The 20,204-nt window shown below is 39.2% G+C and overlaps 1 protein-coding gene across 2 annotated transcripts in view; it reads right to left on the minus strand.

Annotated features, from left to right (window-relative positions):
* The window catches only part of elp1 (elongator acetyltransferase complex subunit 1), a 34,303-nt gene that overhangs the window by 5,629 nt on the left and 8,470 nt on the right, over positions 1–20,204 (minus strand). For both annotated transcript variants that reach the window (XM_062990952.1, XM_062990956.1), the window contains 21 exons: positions 17,409–17,502; positions 17,069–17,299; positions 15,948–16,118; positions 15,724–15,805; positions 15,479–15,640; positions 14,855–14,961; positions 13,936–14,039; positions 13,797–13,850; positions 12,552–12,657; positions 12,034–12,149; positions 10,864–10,937; positions 10,493–10,571; positions 10,316–10,395; positions 10,098–10,250; positions 9,475–9,560; positions 7,990–8,138; positions 7,767–7,890; positions 7,586–7,683; positions 2,413–2,614; positions 2,011–2,072; positions 1,652–1,714 (listed from right to left, as the gene is read on the minus strand). In XM_062990952.1, the coding sequence (XP_062847022.1) occupies positions 1,652–1,714; positions 2,011–2,072; positions 2,413–2,614; positions 7,586–7,683; positions 7,767–7,890; positions 7,990–8,138; positions 9,475–9,560; positions 10,098–10,250; positions 10,316–10,395; positions 10,493–10,571; positions 10,864–10,937; positions 12,034–12,149; positions 12,552–12,657; positions 13,797–13,850; positions 13,936–14,039; positions 14,855–14,961; positions 15,479–15,640; positions 15,724–15,805; positions 15,948–16,118; positions 17,069–17,299; positions 17,409–17,502 (2,397 nt within the window). The remainder of the gene's footprint in view (positions 1–1,651; positions 1,715–2,010; positions 2,073–2,412; positions 2,615–7,585; positions 7,684–7,766; positions 7,891–7,989; positions 8,139–9,474; positions 9,561–10,097; positions 10,251–10,315; positions 10,396–10,492; positions 10,572–10,863; positions 10,938–12,033; positions 12,150–12,551; positions 12,658–13,796; positions 13,851–13,935; positions 14,040–14,854; positions 14,962–15,478; positions 15,641–15,723; positions 15,806–15,947; positions 16,119–17,068; positions 17,300–17,408; positions 17,503–20,204) is intronic.

Here is a 20,204-nt window from a genome sequence, read left to right on the forward strand (position 1 = left end):
CAAGGTTCAGAGAAACCTGAACAGAACCGGTTCAAGAACCATGTTTTTTTTGGTGGAAAAGGGGTAAATGGGGTTCAGGTCTGGACTCTGTGGTGGCCAATCCATGTGTGAAAATGATGTCTCATGCTCCCTGAACCACTCTTTCACAATTTGAGCCCGATGAATCCTGGCATTGTCATCTTGGAATATGCCCGTGACATCAGGGAAGAAAAAATCCATTGATGGAATAACCTGGTAGTTCAGTATATTCAGGTAGTCAGCTGACCTCATTCTTTGGGCACATAACGTTGCTGAACCTAGACCTGACCAACTGCAGCAACCCCAGATCATAGCACTGCCCCCACAGGCTTGTACGGTAGGCACGAGGCATGATGGGTGCATCACTTCAGTCGCCTCTCTTCTTACCCTGATGTGCCCATCATTCTGGAACAGGGTACATCTGGACTCATCAGACCACATGACATTCTTCCATTGAGTCCAATCTTTATGCTCCCTAGCAAATTGAAGCCGTTTTTGCCGGTTAGCCTCACTGACAAGTGGTTTTCTTAAGGTTACACAGCTGTTTAGTCCCAATCCCTTGAGTTCCCTTCGCATTGTGCGTGTGGAAATGCTCTAACTTTCACTATTAAACATATCCCTGAGTTCTACTGTAGTTCTTCTACCATTTGATTTCACCAAACGTTTAAGTGATCGCTGATCACGATTATTCAAGATTTTTTTCCGACCACATTCCTTCCTCAAAGATGATGTTTCCCCACTGTCCTTCCACTTTTTAATAATGCGTTGGATAGTTCTTAACCCGATTTTAGTAGTTTCAGCTTCTCCTTAGATGTTTTCTCTGCTTAATGCATGCCAATAATTTGACCCTTCTGAAACAGATTAACATCTTTTCCACGACCACAGGATGTGTCTTTCAACATGGTTGTTTAACAAATGAGAAGCTACTTACTGCATCAGTTAGGGTTAAATAACTTGTTGCCAGCTGAAACAATCACCCATGCAGTAATTATCCAATGGGAGGCTCTTACCTATTTGCTTAGTTAAATCCAGGTGGTGACCTTTTTTTTTGGCCAGGCAGTGTATATCCATAGACCATTAATACTATCTTGAAAGCCATATATAGCCATAGACCAGTAATACTATCATAAAAAAACATATATAGCCATAGACCATTAATACTATATTGGAAGACACACTAGTGGCCAAAAGCTTATTGACTAATTACTGAATTCAGGTGTTTTGGTCACACCCATTGCTAACAGGTGAATAAACCAATCATATGCTTAAAACTTCATGGCAGTGGTTTAAAGAAGGTCTTTTCTTGTTCTATCTTGGATTTTTATAGACATGGTTTGGTGTTTAATAGTTTAGGCAGTTTTCATTCAACATAATCTGATCTCATATTGGGCACAAATGACCACAGACACTTTAAATGTGGTAAAAAGCCTTCACAGAGAAATGGCACAAGAAAGAAAGAGGGAAGGGGCGGTGAACACTATATTAAATGTTTGAGATTTGGAATTGAATGTCCAACAAGCTCATGATCAGGTGTCCACATACTTTTAGCAAAACAGTGCACATTCATCAGCAAGTTGTGAGATAATTAAATAAATGAGGTAAATGTAAAGGCAGAAGACAAAGTTTAACTCACTAGTCTGAGGGCTTCCTCCCATGCAGCCCCCTGTATGAGAGCTGAGATCGCCTCCTCACTGTCCTAAAACACAGCAGCATTTCTCTCTTAATAATAATGTTATTATTATTATTATTATTATCTTTTTTTATACATCACCTTTCATACAACAGTAGCTCAAAGTGCTTAACCGGACAGAAAATGGCTTAACAACAAGTCAAATAAAAGACTAAAAGTGTGGTGCCTTGAGATGGACTGGCAACCAGGTCTGTCAACTGACTGGCAACTGTCCAGGGTGTGACACTGATACTGTCAATCACGTTATCTTTGAATTGTAGAAAGCCAGTGCAGAATGAATTTAAAAGACACCCCTCCAGTACCTTAGCATACTGCTCCAACAGCACAGCAGCATCTGTATGTCTTCTCATCTCCAGCAGCTTTTCTGTAACAGCAAATGTACTTTATTAACTCACACAGATCAAGAAGTAAGTACAAGTGTGCAGTGATTGTAGGGATTTAAGAACAAAAGATGATGTGATGCAACTAAGTAAATGTCAGTAAATGCCTACTAGAAGAGCTGGCTTTAATTGATGACAGGTACCGACTACTGTAACATATGTTTGAATGTGATTGGTTCAATTTGAACACAGCCACACCCACAATTATAAGAGGGTGTGCAGCATGGGTAATAAAGGTTTTTGAATACTTTTGTTAAACAGTTAAGAGTGACAAACATGCAATAATGGAGGTCAAAAATAAATTTGTGAAGATAAAAACTGTACCTCCTAGTTCTCTGGCAATCTGTGCCAGCTGTGTGGGTGGCACAGGGATGTGTGTTGCCACGGCAAGGGCATGTCTCCAGCTTGTACAGCTGATAAAGGCCTGCAAAGCCCGAGTCAGCTCTCCACATCGCCACAGTATGAGCCCTGCCTGCTCGGCCTGCTGCTCCTCTATCAGGTGTTCAGCATAGGCCACGCTTAGTGTCTGAGAGGATCACACAGAGGTCAAGGGTTAAAGAAACATCTCATCACTCTCCAGACAACACAAAATTAAATCAGTGAAATTACCCTGCATTCACTCTGACTAATCATTACAGGCCACACTTGCAGCATACTTTAATACACTATATGGGCAAAAGTATTGGGACACCCCTCTATACATAAATATATATATATTAGGGCTGTCGAAGTTAACGCGATAATAACGCATTAACGCAATCTCAATTTAACGCGATTAAAAAAAATAGTGCCATTAACGCAAGTTCGATTTGACCCTGCGAGTCATCCGTAGTTCATGTTGAGCAGACCTGGGCATTGTACGGCCCGCGGGCCACATCCGGCTTCGCGAGACATCCCCAACCGGCCCGCATGAGATTCGTGGCAATTAAAAATTTGATGTGAATAAATGTACATCACACATGCAATATAACAGGACTGTTTTGACGGGAGCGCTGTGTCTTTAAATATCCGCAAGTTTGGATTGACGTGTGTGCGAGTGTATCGGGCTTCACTGTAATGCGAACAGAACTAAGTGTGAATGACGGTCGAGTTTTTAACAAGACGTGAACTTCTGAAGTATTTATTTACTGAAGTCAGGTGTAATGCTGTTTAACGATCACACTTTAGGCTCTAAATCGCTGTTATGGTACTAAACAGAGAAATACAAGAACATGAACGATGCAGAGCGTCACACCTGAAGCTTCACTAACTAAACTGCAAAAGCAACACGGACTTTTTATAAAGTTTAACACATCCAGAACTGAAGCAGTCAGGACCAGCTCTGTGATTTTAATAAGAAAATCCAACAGTAACAAAGGACTGAAAAACAAATGAGGTAATTAGACTCAAAACAAAATAGTGTAAAGTTTAAAAACCTGCACATTTTGTTCACATTTGTTTTTGTTTTTTTGCATTTGTTTGTTTAAATAGTAAAATAATGTTGATGTTTTTACTCTGCCTACTTCTAATTTTCTGATTGTAACATCTAAACATTAACAGCTTATTAGAACTGTACAATTTACTGCTTTTCATAAAGAGTGGGCAGTTGTAGCCTAGTGATTAAGGTACTGGACTAGTAATTAGAAGGTCGCTGGTTCAAGCCCCGCCTAGTATGTGAGTGAATAAAACTCCCTTACAGTTTTCTCTTGTCCCAGCAGTTTTTAACATAAGTACATTTAGCATAAAATGTGTTCACCATGTTTTCTTCTTTAAAAAAAAAATGCGATTAATCGCGATTAACTATAGGAAATTCTGAGATTAATCGCGATTAAAAATTTTAATCGTTTGACAGCCCTAATATATATATATCTATATATATATATATACAGGGGTTGGACAATGAAACTGAAACACCTGGTTTTAGACCACAATAATTTATTAGTATGGTGTAGGGCCTCCTTTTGCGGCCAATACAGCGTCAATTCGTCTTGGAAATGACATATACAAGTCCTGCACAGTGGTCAGAGGGATTTTAAGCCATTCTTCTTGCAGGATAGTGGCCAGGTCACTACGTGATGCTGGTGGAGGAAAACGTTTCCTGACTCGCTTCTCCAAAACACCCCAAAGTGGCTCAATAATATTTAGATCTGGTGACTGTGCAGGCCATGGGAGATGTTCAACTTCACTTTCATGTTCATCAAACCAATCTTTCACCAGTCTTGCTGTGTGTATTGGTGCATTGTCATCCTGATACACGGCACCGCCTTCAGGATACAATGTTTGAACCATTGGATGCACATGGTCCTCCAGAATGCCATGGCAGCCCAAACCATCACTGATCCACCCCCATGCTTCACTCCACACCGTAACTCTCCCGGATGTGGGGAAAACAGTAAAGGTGGACTCATCAGAGAACAATACATGTTTCACATTGTCCACAGCCCAAGATTTGCGCTCCTTGCACCATTGAAACCGACGTTTGGCATTGGCACGAGTGACCAAAGGTTTGGCTATAGCAGCCCGGCCGTGTATATTGACCCTGTGGAGCTCCCGACGGACAGTTCTGGTGGAAACAGGAGAGTTGAGGTGCACATTTAATTCTGCCGTGATTTGGGCAGCCGTGGTTTTATGTTTTTTGGATACAATCCGGGTTAGCACCCGAACATCCCTTTCAGACAGCTTCCTCTTGCGTCCACAGTTAATCCTGTTGGATGTGGTTTGTCCTTCTTGGTGGTATGCTGACATTACCCTGGATACCGTGGCTCTTGATACATCACAAAGACTTGCTGTCTTGGTCACAGATGCGCCAGCAAGACGTGCACCAACAATTTGTCCTCTTTTGAACTCTGGTATGTCACCCATAATGTTGTGTGCATTGCAATATTTTGAGCAAAACTGTGCTCTTACCCTGCTAATTGAACCTTCACACTCTGCTCTTACTGGTGCAATGTGCAATTAATGAAGATTGGCCACCAGACTGGTCCAATTTAGCCATGAAACCTCCCACACTAAAATGACAGGTGTTTCAGTTTCATTGTCCAACCCCTGTATATATATATATATATATATATATATATATACAGTGTATCACAAAAGTGAGTACACCCCTCACATTTCTGCAAATATTTCATTATATCTTTTCATGGGACAACACTATAGACATGAAACTTGGATATAACTTAGAGTAGTCAGTGTACAGCTTGTATAGCAGTGTAGATTTACTGTCTTCTGAAAATAACTCAACACACAGCCATTAATGTCTAAATAGCTGGCAACATAAGTGAGTACACCCCACAGTGAACATGTCCAAATTGTGCCCAAATGTGTCGTTGTCCCTCCCTGGTGTCATGTGTCAAGGTCCCAGGTGTAAATGGGGAGCAGGGCTGTTAAATTTGGTGTTTTGGGTACAATTCTCTCATACTGGCCACTGGATATTCAACATGGCACCTCATGGCAAAGAACTCTCTGAGGATGTGAGAAATGGAATTGTTGCTCTCCACAAAGATGGCCTGGGCTATAAGAAGATTGCTAACACCCTGAAACTGAGCTACAGCATGGTGGCCAAGGTCATACAGCGGTTTTCCAGGACAGGTTCCACTCGGAACAGGCTTCGCCAGAGTCGACCAAAGAAGTTGAGTCCACGTGTTCGGCGTCATATCCAGAGGTTGGCTTTAAAAAATAGACACATGAGTGCTGCAAGCATTGCTGCAGAGGTTGAAGACGTGGGAGGTCAGCCTGTCAGTGCTCAGACCATACGCCGCACACTGCATCAACTCGGTCTGCATGGTCGTCATCCCAGAAGGAAGCTGACGCACAAGAAAGCCAGCAAACAGTTTACTGAAGACAAGCAGTCCAAGAACATGGATTACTGGAATGCCCTGTGGTCTGACGAGACCAAGATAAACTTGTTTGGCTCAGATGGTGTCCAGCATGTGTGGCGGCGCCCTGGTGAGAAGTACCAAGACAACTGTATCTTGCCTACAGTCAAGCATGGTGGTGGTAGCATCATGGTCTTGGGCTGCATGAGTGTTGCTGGCACTGGGGAGCTGCAGTTCATTGAGGGAAACATGAATTCCAACATGTACTGTGACATTCTGAAACAGAGCATGATCCCCTCCCTTCAAAAACTGGGCCTCATGGCAGTTTTCCAACAGGATAACGACCCCAAACACAACCTCCAAGATGACAACTGCCTTGCTGAGGAAGCTGAAGGTAAAGATGATGGACTAAACCCAATTGAGCACCTGTGGCGCATCCTCAAGTGGAAGGTGGAGGAGTTCAAGGTGTCTAAAATCCACCAGCTCCGTGATGTCATCATGGAGGAGTGGAAGAGGATTCCAGTAGCAACCTGTGCAGCTCTGGTGAATTCCATGCCCAGGAGGGTTAAGGCAGTGCTGGATAATAATGGTGGTCACACAAAATATTGACACTTTGGGCACAATTTGGACATGTTCACTGTGGGGTGTACTCACTTATGTTGCCAGCTATTTAGACATTAATGGCTGTGTGTTGAGTTATTTTCAGAAGACAGTAAATCTACACTGCTATACAAGCTGTACACTGACTACTCTAAGTTATATCCAAGTTTCATGTCTATAGTGTTGTCCCATGAAAAGATATAATAAAATATTTGCAGAAATGTGAGGGGTGTACTCACTTTTGTGATACACTGTATATATATATATATATATTTACTCACACACACACACACACACACACAGACACATATGGGGCAATTTTGTATCTTTAATTAACCTGACTGCATGAAGTCCCAGAGCACCCAGAAGAACATAGAATATAGATATACTTTATTTAGATATACTTTAAATCCAGGCTTAGCTATATATACTTTATTTAAATCCAGGCTTATAGCTAAGCCTGGATTTGAACCGCCAATCTTTCAGTTCATAGCTCTACCCACTAGGCTACCACTGTCCCAGTAGTAGAAAGCCATGCAGACTCGGGGAGAACATTCAAACTCCACACAGAAAGGACCTAGATCACCTCACCTGCTGAGAAGCAACAGTGCCCTATATATAATCATGTTTTGTATTTTTAATATATGTATTTTTCTGGTGGTGCTTCGGTGAATTCAGCAGTGTTTTTTTGTGGTGGTCTCCGCCTTGCACCACCCACAATCTGGTTCATCTTACTCCTCCTCCAAAACGGCCACTTATTATCACTTGCCAGTGTCGAGTTTCTAAACAGAACTGTATCAAGTATGCAGAGTCTGAGCAGGTAGAAACTCTGTATCACCTTCCCTCCCTTCAACATGACCACTGGGATTCTGCTAAGATGCTCTGCTTTCCTCCCACAGTCCAAAGATGTCTAAGTGAGGTGAATTAGAGATACAAAATTTGCCATGATGGTGTTTGCCATTAAAATAGAACTTGATCTGATGTATCATGTGTAACCTGTAACTACCTGTCTTGTCATTAATGTAACCACAGTGTAAAACATTATGTTAAAATCTAAATAAATAAATAAGTAAATGAATATGCTTCATGTTTAAATGAACCTTGTACTGCTGGCTATCCACAGGATAGAGCTGCAGAACTTCAGTGTACAGCTTTTGATCTTTCACCAGATTTAATAACTCAGTGAAGTGTTCCTCTCCTAGCAAAGAGAATAAACAAGAGGGTAAAACACTTGTATTCTTGTTTTTTGTTAGCATAAAGTGGGATTGCAGAAGCACGTACCACACTTGCTGAGATGTAGCAGCGCTTTCTTGTATCTCTTCAAGTGCTTGTCGATTGTGTAGCGCTGGTAATTTGGCTCCAGGGTTTTTAGCATGTTCAGGAAGGAGAGGTACTCCTTAGGGTCCTGCACCAGAGAGCAGTAATGTGAGAAAATGAGAAATCTTGATAAAGTGTACAAATCAAGTACGACAGTGCACAAATACAAGAACAAACTCCTACAAACCTTTTGTGACTTTTCTGCTACCATGAGAACCAGGTCAAAATCGTAGGTGCCCAGTGAGTGTTCGTACAGCTCGTTTACATTTACCAGGAACAAAAGATACTTCAGAGCCTCCTCTGCGCTCACAGCATTCTCCACACTCGGTGGGTTCACTAAAGACAGATCATATGAGGTTTATTTACATCCACTTACAGACTGTATGTCATCAGAATATAAAAACATAATTCATACTGATTATTGATATTAACAGATTTCTACATAAATAAAACTGAATAATAGTTTTACTTAAATACAGCTTTTCTTAAATTATTAAGAATGTAACTCTTGAGATCTCAAAGTTCTATTTTACTGAAAGAATTTAAATGTACAAACTTAATTCCAAAACATTAGAACATGGTGTAGCAGTGTAGCAGTCCCAACGGCACTGGTGAATAATTTATTATTTATTTATTTGGATTTTCATGTCATGTTTACACACTTTGGTTACATTAATGACAAAACAGGTAGTTACTCATTACACAAGATTCATCAGTTCAAGTTTTTTACATCAAACACAGTCATGGACAATTTTGTATCTCCAATTTACCTCACTTGCACGTCTTTGGTCTGTGGGAGGAAACCGGAGCTCCCAGAGGAAACCCACGCAAACACAGGAGGAACATGCAAACTCCACACAGAAAGGACCCAGACCGCTCCATCTGGGAATTAAACCCAGGACCTTCTTGCTGTGAGGCGACAGTGCTACCCATCAAGCCACCGTGCCACCCCATTGGAAACTAATAATATGTGAAGGCATAATCAATGCTGAGCGGTATGTATGCATTTTGGAGCAATATATGCTGCCATCTAGACCATGTCTTTTTTCGAATACGTCCCTGCTTGTTTTAGCAAGACACCACCAAGCCACATGTGCATTACAACTGTGTGGTTTCATGGTACATGTGTGCAGATGATAGATTGGCCTGCCTGCAGTCTAGACCTGTTTCCCATCTAAAATGTTGGCTTATTTTAAAGCACAAGAGACACCTTGAGCAGACTGATTTAACAGACTGTTGAGCAGCTGAAGTGTTATATCAAGCAGAAATGGGGAATAATTGCACCTTCATAGCTACAACAACTGGTCTCCCCATTCCCAACTAATTACAGAACGGTTTTATACATCACTCAAACAAACAAAAATTATTAGACATTTTACAATATGGAAACAAAATCCGAGAGAACTGGTGTGCACAATATTTGGGTACATACTGTAAGAGCATATGCTTGATTTTTTTGAGTATTTTGATTTTATAGTTTATAGGGTTTTGAGTACAGTATGAAGGCTGCCATGCATCATCTAATTTAAAAATTATCGTCAAATCACTGATTGCATTAATACTGTATCTAGTACTTCTAATACTAATCCTAATACAAGATATAATCTATTACGGTGTAAATGCAGGGTAATACTTCTTATGCATCAGAGATACTCCTCAGTATAATTCTTACCACGTAATTCATGAACCTTCTGTAAAGCAGTCTCCAGCTCTGGTGTCGTCTTCCTCACATGTGATGTTAAAATGCACAAGCAATATCTGTGTAAACAGATAAAGACAACATACAAATAATACTTACATTTATGCCAGTGAGCTAAATTTAGAAAACTTGCCTTACTTTAAACTTAAACAATCTGTTTTAAAGGTGCTCTGTTTTGAAAGACTGTTGTCTTTTGTAATAATTTAAATCAATTTTGACATTGACATTGCACTTTAATTCTGGTGCTGTGGTGGTAAGGTGGAAAATCACGCTACACTATCTCATAATGGCATAATGGCTTAGCCAAACAGCCTAGCCATTGGGAGATGCACTTGTCAGTGTGCTCTCAGTACCAGTCTCAAACCTGGATGAAAAAAATAAGAAGGGTTGTATCAGCATAAAAACTGTGCTGGTTAAAAACAGGTATGCGGACCAGAATGATCCGTAGTAGTGACCCCTAAATACAGAAGAAGCCGAACGAAAAATAATTGTATGCACGTTCAGCATATTATTGGTTTAATCCACTTTCATCTGCTAATTCAGTATAGATTCAGATTGTAAACTAAGGTTTTTAAATTTGAAGACATACAACATACTTTTGTGGATCAAGAGTCTCCATAGCTGAGCGCAGAGCATCGCAGACAGTGTCCACTTTCAACTTCCCCTGTCCTGCTGCTCCTGTTCCTGAAGCCGACTGGCATGCAGCATTCGCTGGACATGGGTACATTGTCTTGGTTGTGTCCTCCTCCCTAGGGGATAAATCTCATCATGATCAGATGTATTTGTCAAAGCAGTATTTAAAAGAGGAACTTACTTGAGCTCTGTGAAAAAAAGGTTAATGTAGTTGATTGAGTTCATCTGTTTCAGAAAGACTTCAGTATTCTCCAGGAAGACCTGAATAGATCAAGAAGTATATAGTTACCTCACTATGTATGATGGCAAGGATAGAAAGAGGAATAATATGATATAATATGATTACGAGGTTACTGACCTTGGGATTGTGGTCATAGATGAGGTTGAGGTTGATCCGCAGCTTCCTCATGCACTCAAAAGCATCTCTGAATTTTAGCCTACAACAGCAAGAAATATTGACCCAATAGACTGACCCCCATTTTTGACAAATTGGTCAGAAATTCCATTTCCAAATGTGGTAATGCTAACATTGTTCCATCCCCCTAGTCTATTGTGGTATGGTGTGTCTAATAAAGTGGCTGGTAATCGTATACTTGGTGTTTTTGGTTGTAAAGACAAATGTGTACATTTATTTTGTAACCTAACAATCTGCTTGTGACAATGTAGACATCTAATGACAAGACTGTTAAACTGTCTGGTCTTTTCATTTCACAAAATGTAAACACATACTCATCAAGCCACTTCCTAACTTGCGCCAACACGAGAGCTCGATGATGGATGGTTTCAAGGTTACCACGAGGCATCTGGAAAAAAATGCATAGCAACAGTAAATAAAAGCTTCACACAGATATACTGTAGTATAAATAAAGATTTTTTTAATAAATAATAATTAATAATTAATCAGACAAAGAATTCCTCTTAATAAATGACAAATATAAACAATAAAATTTTTGTTCTAGGAAAAATAGTATAGAAATATTTTACCTTATATAATAAACCAATAATTGGCATATAAGTCCATTAAGTACACATTAAACCCATGTCTTCTTTCCTTTTGGATTTTATTTCCTTTTTCATTTCATCGTCTTACATTTACATTTTCAGCATTTAGCAGACGCTTTTATCCAAAGCGACTTACAGTACTCTGACTGAATATTGTCTAAGTCCAACAGTGGCAACCTGGCAGTGATATGGCTTGAACCAGCGACCTTTTTTTTTTTTTTAGTACTGGTCCGGTACCTTATCCACTAGGATATAACTGCCCTTAATGTGTTGCTGGAGGATGAGTCTGGTATCCTGTGGCACTAGTCTACGTTGTCTGATATACTTACTTTCTTCTCTGCACTCTGGCGACCTCTGTCAGTTGCAAGACACAGGCTCAGCTCCTCTGCACTGAATCTTAACAATTGTCAACGGTGGATTTATAGTAACGTTCTTTGATTACTAGAACATTAACTAGGACACATGTCTGGGAATACAGCCACTTAAGATTCTAGCTTGAGATCTCGGTGGCGGTGTGCTAGGGCATTAGACCGCTGTAGCACTTGAGCGCCACCTACTGTTTTTTAATATGCGTCCTGAAAGGCAAACTAGCTTGGTTCGTGGAATTTATATTTGCTTGTTTTAACGGACCAGTAATGTTAATGGAACCAGGCTACATTACTGCCACATCTACATCAGGTTACATCAGCCATAGAACCTTTTTACCCAAAGCAGTCATTTTATAAATATTTTTATTGGTCCTATATGCTTTTATAGTAAACAAATAACCACTAGGTAAAGATCATTAGTTATGGATTGAAAGATGGCCGGCACAGTTTGCATCATGTCTTTCAACTGTATGAGTTCTGCCTTAATAAATAAATGAGCAAGGATGGTATGGTCTGGTTGCGTGCTAACCTGTAGCATAAGTCTGGTGTCCTGAGGCACCACAGTAACAATGCGAGAGCCTCTCTCCACTCTACGTGTACTTTCATCATTCTGAACTGCTTCTGAACTCAGAGCCACCTGCACATCTGCAAACACACCAAACCAACAACATGCATTCACCAACAACACAATATATTTACAGTTTGTATTTGACTTATCTGACAGCTATAAGCATTAATTACTGGTTAGAAATATGAATACTGTAGTCCCTAATTCATTAATTCACCCATTTGTTTTCCCCTTACGGGGATAAAAAGACACACAACACACTGTCAGTCCATCATAGGACTGTTTACACATTCACTTACTCAATTAAATCTAGGAGCATTGAGAGCAGCCAATTCACCATCTACATGAAGGTGTTACTAGATTGGGATTAAACCCAGGTCCCCATGTTGTGCTGCCCTGTAGTTCCAGCAGAAAACTAAACAAAAATTGAACACTAGACGTGTCTCTGTATGTAATCTGACTTCACTCTTGTCACTCACCTTTGACAGACATGCTGGTCAGAAGGAGGCAGCGACACATGTGAGAATGTGTGGTGAGAAGGAGAAACTCATCATACACAACAAAGGAGGAAATATTAGATGCTACCTGTAAAAAAGGAGGGAGAAAACAGGACTAATGAAAAAGAGCATGACTTTTTTTATGTAAAATGTAAATGTTTTATAATACTGAGGCAAAAAAATCAGATATTTCACCAAGTCATTTTCAGGAAAACCCTGTGAGAAACGTGAGCTCACTGTCATGCCTTCTTAATCACAGCTAATCCAGTTTTACTTTTTTTCAAATAGAAAGCAGTAGTGTTAAAAGACTACAAGCCAATGCTACAAGCCATTTCCCCAGCCAAAACTTTACTGCCCTAAGGTCCAACATTATTTTATTTAATGTATTTCTAACATTAACAACCTGCAATGAGGCATTAAGCTTTTAATATATTAAAAAAACTATCCTGTGCTTCACCTGGTTGTTTCAATTTTGTTTAGTTGGATCTGCTACACTGGTCTTATTCCATCTTGGAAAAAAAGTCTAGTGGTTTTCGCTTATCATGTACCTCAATTAACACCTAATTACTGATTCATTACTGATTCATTATTGATTCATGCCACACCCTTTCAGTTAAAGGAAAACAAAACTGTAGGAAATATATGTCCACTTAGCCAGCTTTTGTTGGGGATAAAAAAGCAGAGGAACGTCTAGGAAATGTCATCAGTTATACACTACAGCTCCTGTAACTTTCAGTGTTTTTTGTTGACCATTTATTTTTTGAGTGAGCTTGCACATAGATAGCAGATAATATGGATCTGTGGTTGACTCTCTGTGCAAGATAGGGATCTCCATCTCGTGCAAGTAAAAAAGAAGTGGTCTGCTACTGCACATGTGTTGAAGGGGGGGTGTGATAGTCATAGCCCTCCTCAGTCAGGAGTGGAGGTTAGCAGTAGTATAGAGGAAGCAAAATGTAATCGGGTAATTTGATACAACTAGACTGGGAAGAAAATTGGAGAAAATGCATAAATAATATTTAAATATAACTACATCTCTGAGCCATAGCTAAGCTAGAATGTTGAACAACTAATAACCCAAGCACCGTGGTATATAAAATATATTAATATAATGTAACTAAATGAATTTTTTGAAGCCTCAGCATTTGCTCTAACCAGCTGTGACTAATGTAGAGGAACTCTATGGGCCATAGTTTCTGAAGGGCAGATTTTAACCTATATCATACATACCTCAGAGTTACCGATGTAAAGGTGGGATCTTTCTGTAAGACCAATCACATGCTCCTAATGAAAGACAAAACACCTGAATAAAACACGCCTACACAAACATACTAGTGAGAAAAGTATATTGTGTAAAGTATGTTGGTACCTGTCCACTGACAGTACATAACGCAGTGTGCACACAGGGCCGGGGGAAGCTAACACTGCACCCCAGAGAGTCCTTCCAGTCTGTTACTGTTACCTCTGTAGAGTCTAAATAAAAAAAATAAAAAAAGATATTTTGTCCTCTATTTTTGGTATACCCTATTTTTCCATATTTACATAATACCAAATCACACAAAATCATGAATAAGAAGGATCATAACACACGTATAATCTCATGTATATAAGTTAATCTATAAGCTGGTGAAAAATTTGATCTTTCCATTGGTTATTAAATCGGTTATCATAAGCTAGTAAAGAAATCAGATTTTGTATTCTGTGACCTAACATTTTAATGTTTTAATGTTAAAGTTTACATTTAATGTAAATGTATGATTTGGGCCAAATTTGCAGCAGGCGGGGATACTACACAAACAATAACTGGCTCGTCCGTTGGATGCCAAAATGGATTTCTCATAACTGATGCAGATATGACATCTGCTGGCTGGTTGCACAGAGACAGAGGATAAAGGAGATCAGAGCATGACTCTCCATACATGAGACCGAGCCCATTATAACCCCAACTCATGTAGGTGAAAAGAAGCATTCGGCTACTGCACATGTAAGAGGCGGCGTGTGTTATTCACTGCTCTCCTCAATTAGAAGTGGAGGTTAAAAGCAGTAGAAAGAAAGCAAAATGCAATAGGGTCATTGGATACGACTAGACTGGGAAAAAATTCAAACAAAAGAGGCAAATTTGGAAGCATTCATTCAAGCATTTTTTCCTCCACAATCAAGTCAAATGAAGCTAAACTGGGCAAAACAGCAGCAGTAAAAAATACATCACTTTCTGTTTAAACACAAAGCAAGTACAGAAATAGAACTAAAGGTTTCTGCTGGTGTGCATCTGCACTGGAAACACTTACCCCATTGCACTCTCCTGATCTGACCATCCTCCAGCTGCAAAGCCAATGAATCGCTTTTCGGACTGTGACACATACTTATCACATGACCTTCCACTTTGATTTCTGACCTGAAGCATACACAAAACAAAATGACAAGGACGAAACCAGAAAGCGCATACAAGTTCATTTAATTATTGTTTTTCTCCACGAAAAACCATTTTCATCTAAAGAGAAGACCTTTTGAAAAACCCTGTTCTATAATATTAAAATCATATGGACCACAAAACAAGCATGAACAATGAAAATGCATGTCTTGAAAGTAAGCTATGCCATAAACCCTGGTTCACAACTCTTGGGTTGGTCATGAGCCAAAAAAAATGGGTAGCAAAAAAATATATACTAATATAAACAAACTCATTTTAACAGGCAGATTAACTTTGACACGACCGCCCCCTTGTGAAGACTTTATGCTACATCGTGTAAACCACAGTGGGACTAGATTGCCACAATTTTTATTAATTAAGTATATTTCGTTTTGTGTTCTGTTTTGATGCATTGTTTGTGTTGCCTGATTCATGGTAGAATTCATGAACACAATGTGGGTTGCTTCAAAAAAAGTTTGAAAAAACCTGCCATAAATAGTACCTGATCTTTAGTCCGTTTCCCTGGTCCTCTATAGTTTCCGGAGCAAGTATAAGTATTCGTGACCAGGCTGGGTTTTTATCACATGCCACAGCTGCAAAAATATCCTCCCTCAGCCAAAGCAACAAGCGCAGCGACAGCACCCCCTCCTGGGCCACTGCAACACTGCATACAAATCAATGTTAAACACTTGGTGTAGCTTAATAATAATATACACTCATATAAATGTGTCAGGGCTTTAATCTTACCTGTAGGTCTTTTGTATCACCAGTGGTTTAGAGATGACTCTAAAGCCAGACGCATCCTTCATAAGCTCACTCTCATCTTTGGCTGAGTCAAAGGTGCACAAAGGTTTATTAAGAGCTATTCAGATTTTTGCAAAAACAGCAAAACTGAACTATACAACCACAATAACATCATTTTACACAGAAAAAAGAGACGCCTGATGTTTTATGTTTTCTGACTGCCGTACCTTGACCAAAAATATGAAGATACCCATCTGCTGTTAATGCAGCAAGCTCATTGGTTCTCTGAAGATGTGAGTGAAAAGTTACAAGGTTGATGGGAGCAGAAAGGCGTAGCTCATAGGAACACATAGGTGGAGGAACCACACACTGCCGAAATGTTGTCACTAAAATCTTATCTGTAAAACAAGAAGGACATGTTGGAAGAAGGATCAGACTTAATTTGTTATCTGTCTGTATGTCTATCTGTCAGTCTATATAAATTAGCAAACACACACAGTGTATGTACTGTATATGTGTAGTATTCTGACCTTCACTGTTTTGCACCATTGTGTTGTGGATCAGATTTTGAATGGATACCCACCAATTTACACATAATCACCCATAAAGAAGTGAAAGCATGCTTTTACAGTTTTTAAAAAAATATATATATATTATTTACACAAAGTTCAGACCCTTTATTCAATAATTTCCCAAAGCTTCTTTAACACAAAACAAGCTGCAATTCTTAGATGTGTCTCTACAAGCTTTGCACAAAAAAAAAAGGTGGGGCTTGAACAGTCAGTTTTCTGATTTCTAATCTAGTACCTAAAACTACCACATCTTACGAGGCCTTAGATCACCATGTGCATTTACAAGCATCGGCTAGAATAGTGGGAGGCACATTTTAACACACATTTTGTCATTTTATCGTGGGCAACACCACCAAGCTGCCACTGTTGGGCTCTTCAACAAGACACCCAACACCTTAGTTGCTTGGGATGTATCCTGCATCAACTGTGATTCACTTTAGATAAATCTGTCTGTCAAATGCCTAAATATAGTACAAGAAAATAAGGACATGATGATCTGGTGTCTACATACTTTTGACCATAAAGTATCTGAGGATTCTGATAAACAATCAAATTTGTTAATTAAGAAACCTCTAAAAAATGTTTGCATGTTCTTGTGTACGCTAGCCTACCACTGCTGAGAACCGGGTCTGACTCTCAGCTGTGCTATCGGTCCACCGGTCATCTATTCAGACGTGCTTGGCTTTGTCTACAAGGACAACAGAAGCCCTGAAATCTGCCGTGACCCTGACCAGAATAAAGGTAAATAACATAAAAGGGAACAAGCTTGTTCTCACCTCCATCAATCACTGCCACATTGGCGTTATCATTCAAATCATGTCCAAGACTGCGATCTGTACACCAGCCCCAGTCGTATGTGTAGCTGGTCCAAGCTCGAGTTAGCAAGTAAAGGCGTAGAGGCTTCTCGGGGTCCCAGCAGATACAGACTGGAGCTTTCAGTGGGTCACTTGCAAAATGCAGACTCTGTTTCAGGTACCAGTGGTAATTTCCTACTGTCCACAGCTGAACTAAAATAGACAGAGTTGGTTATTGATTAATTAAAGCTATGAAAGGTGAAGAGATTAGAAAGATTCAAGCTGATCATTTGGGCATGAAAAGGTATTATTTTCATCATACTGTAAGTGTTGGGGTTGCCATGTTCTCCTTGTTTCAGGTCTTCAAGCCAAACAGCCAGCACTGTGGAGTCACTGTTCCAAAGCAACTCCTTCACCTAAAACACAATATACAAACACAATAGTACTAAATGTACCTAGTATGTGGAACAAAAACTTATAGACATCTGACCATAAACTTGTTGAAAAAGTATGTGGACATCTGACCATGAACTTGTTGAAAAAGTATGTGGACATCTGACCATGAACTTGTTGAAAAAGTATATGGACATCTGACCATGAACTTGTTGAAAAAGTATGTGGACATCTGACCATGAACTTGTTGAAAAAGTATGTGGACATCTGACCATGAACTTGTTAAAAAAGTATGTGGACATCTGACCATGAACTTGTTAAAAAAGTATGTGGACATCTGACCATGAACTTGTTAAAAAAGTATGTGGACATCTGACCATGAACTTGTTGAAAAAGTATGTGGACATCTGACCATGAACTTGTTAAAAAAGTATGTGGACATCTGACCATAAACTTGTTAAAAAAGTATGTGGACATCTGACCATGAACTTGTTAAAAAAGTATGTGGACATCTGACCATGAACTTGTTAAAAAAGTATGTGGACATCTGACCATGAACTTGTTGAAAAAGTATGTGGACATCTGACCATGAACTTGTTAAAAAAGTATGTGGACATCTGACCATAAACTTGTTAAAAAAGTATGTGGACATCTGACCATAAACTTGTTAAAAAAGTATGTGGACATCTGACCATGAACTTGTTGAAAAAGTATGTGGACATCTGACCATGAACTTGTTAAAAAAGTATGTGGACATCTGACCATGAACTTGTTGAAAACGTATGTGGACATCTGACCATGAACTTGTTGAAAACGTATGTTGACATCTGACCATGAACTTGTTGAAAAAGTATGTGGACATCTGACCATGAACTTGTTAAAAAAGTATGTGGACATCTGACCATGAACTTGTTGAAAAAGTATGTGGACATCTGACCATGAACTTGTTAAAAAAGTATGTGGACATCTGACCATAAACTTGTTAAAAAAGTATGTGGACATCTGACCATAAACTTGTTAAAAAAGTATGTGGACATCTGACCATGAACTTGTTGAAAAAGTATGTGGACATCTGACCATGAACTTGTTAAAAAAGTATGTGGACATCTGACCATGAACTTGTTAAAAAAGTATGTGGACATCTGACCATGAACTTGTTAAAAAAGTATGTGGACATCTGACCATGAACTTGTTAAAAAAGTATGTGGACATCTGACCATGAACTTGTTGAAAAAGTATGTGGACATCTGACCATGAACTTGTTAAAAAAGTATGTGGACATCTGACCATAAACTTGTTAAAAAAGTATGTGGACATCTGACCATAAACTTGTTAAAAAAGTATGTGGACATCTGACCATGAACTTGTTGAAAAAGTATGTGGACATCTGACCATGAACTTGTTAAAAAAGTATGTGGACATCTGACCATGAACTTGTTAAAAAAGTATGTGGACATCTGACCATGAACTTGTTAAAAAAGTATGTGGACATCTGACCATGAACTTGTTGAAAAAGTATGTGGACATCTGACCATGAACTTGTTAAAAAAGTATGTGGACATCTGACCATGAACTTGTTAAAAAAGTATGTGGACATCTGACCATAAACTTGTTGAAAAAGTATGTGGACATCTGACCATGAACTTGTTGAAAAAGTATGTGGACATCTGACCATGAACTTGTTAAAAAAGTATGTGGACATCTGACCATGAACTTGTTAAAAAAGTATGTGGACATCTGACCATGAACTTGTTAAAAAAGTATGTGGACATCTGACCATGAACTTGTTAAAAAAGTATGTGGACATCTGACCATGAACTTGTTAAAAAAGTATGTGGACATCTGACCATGAACTTGTTGAAAAAGTATGTGGACATCTGACCATGAACTTGTTAAAAAAGTATGTGGACATCTGACCATAAACTTGTTGAAAAAGTATGTGGACATCTGACCATGAACTTGTTAAAAAAGTATGTGGACATCTGACCATGAACTTGTTGAAAAAGTATGTGGACATCTGACCATGAACTTGTTAAAAAAGTATGTGGACATCTGACCATGAACTTGTTGAAAACGTATGTGGACATCTGACCATGAACTTGTTGAAAAAGTATGTGGACATCTGACCATGAACTTGTTGAAAAAGTATGTGAACATCTGACCATGAACTTGTTGAAAAAGTATGTGGACATCTGACCATGAACTTGTTGAAAAAGTATGTGGACATCTGACCATGAACTTGTTGAAAAAGTATGTGGACATCTGACCATGAACTTGTTGAAAAAGTATATGGACATCTGACCATGAACTTGTTGAAAACGTATGTGGACATCTGACCATGAACTTGTTAAAAAAGTATGTGGACATCTGACCATGAACTTGTTGAAAAAGTATGTGGACATCTGACCATGCCTGCAAGACATTCCAAAAAAGTTGGAACGGGGCAATGTAAGTGGGAGGTATGTGGAATTATTTGAAACTACACACATAAAAAGGTAAATAGGTAAATCTTATCCCATATCATTGCTGCAGTCTCTGGTCTTTCTCATAATGATTAATCAGAATGCAAATTATGCCTCATATTAATACCCCACTCATATCGGAAATCATTGTTCCTCATTGTTCAGGTGTCAACAATTGTGCTATACAAATTTGACTTGACTTGAAATGTGACTTGGACATTGCTGACAAGCACAGGTAAGATGTCTTAAACCTAAATACTAAT

Source organism: Trichomycterus rosablanca, chromosome 1, assembly GCF_030014385.1.
Source record: "Trichomycterus rosablanca isolate fTriRos1 chromosome 1, fTriRos1.hap1, whole genome shotgun sequence".
In the NCBI taxonomy this organism is placed as follows: Eukaryota; Metazoa; Chordata; class Actinopteri; order Siluriformes; family Trichomycteridae; genus Trichomycterus; species Trichomycterus rosablanca.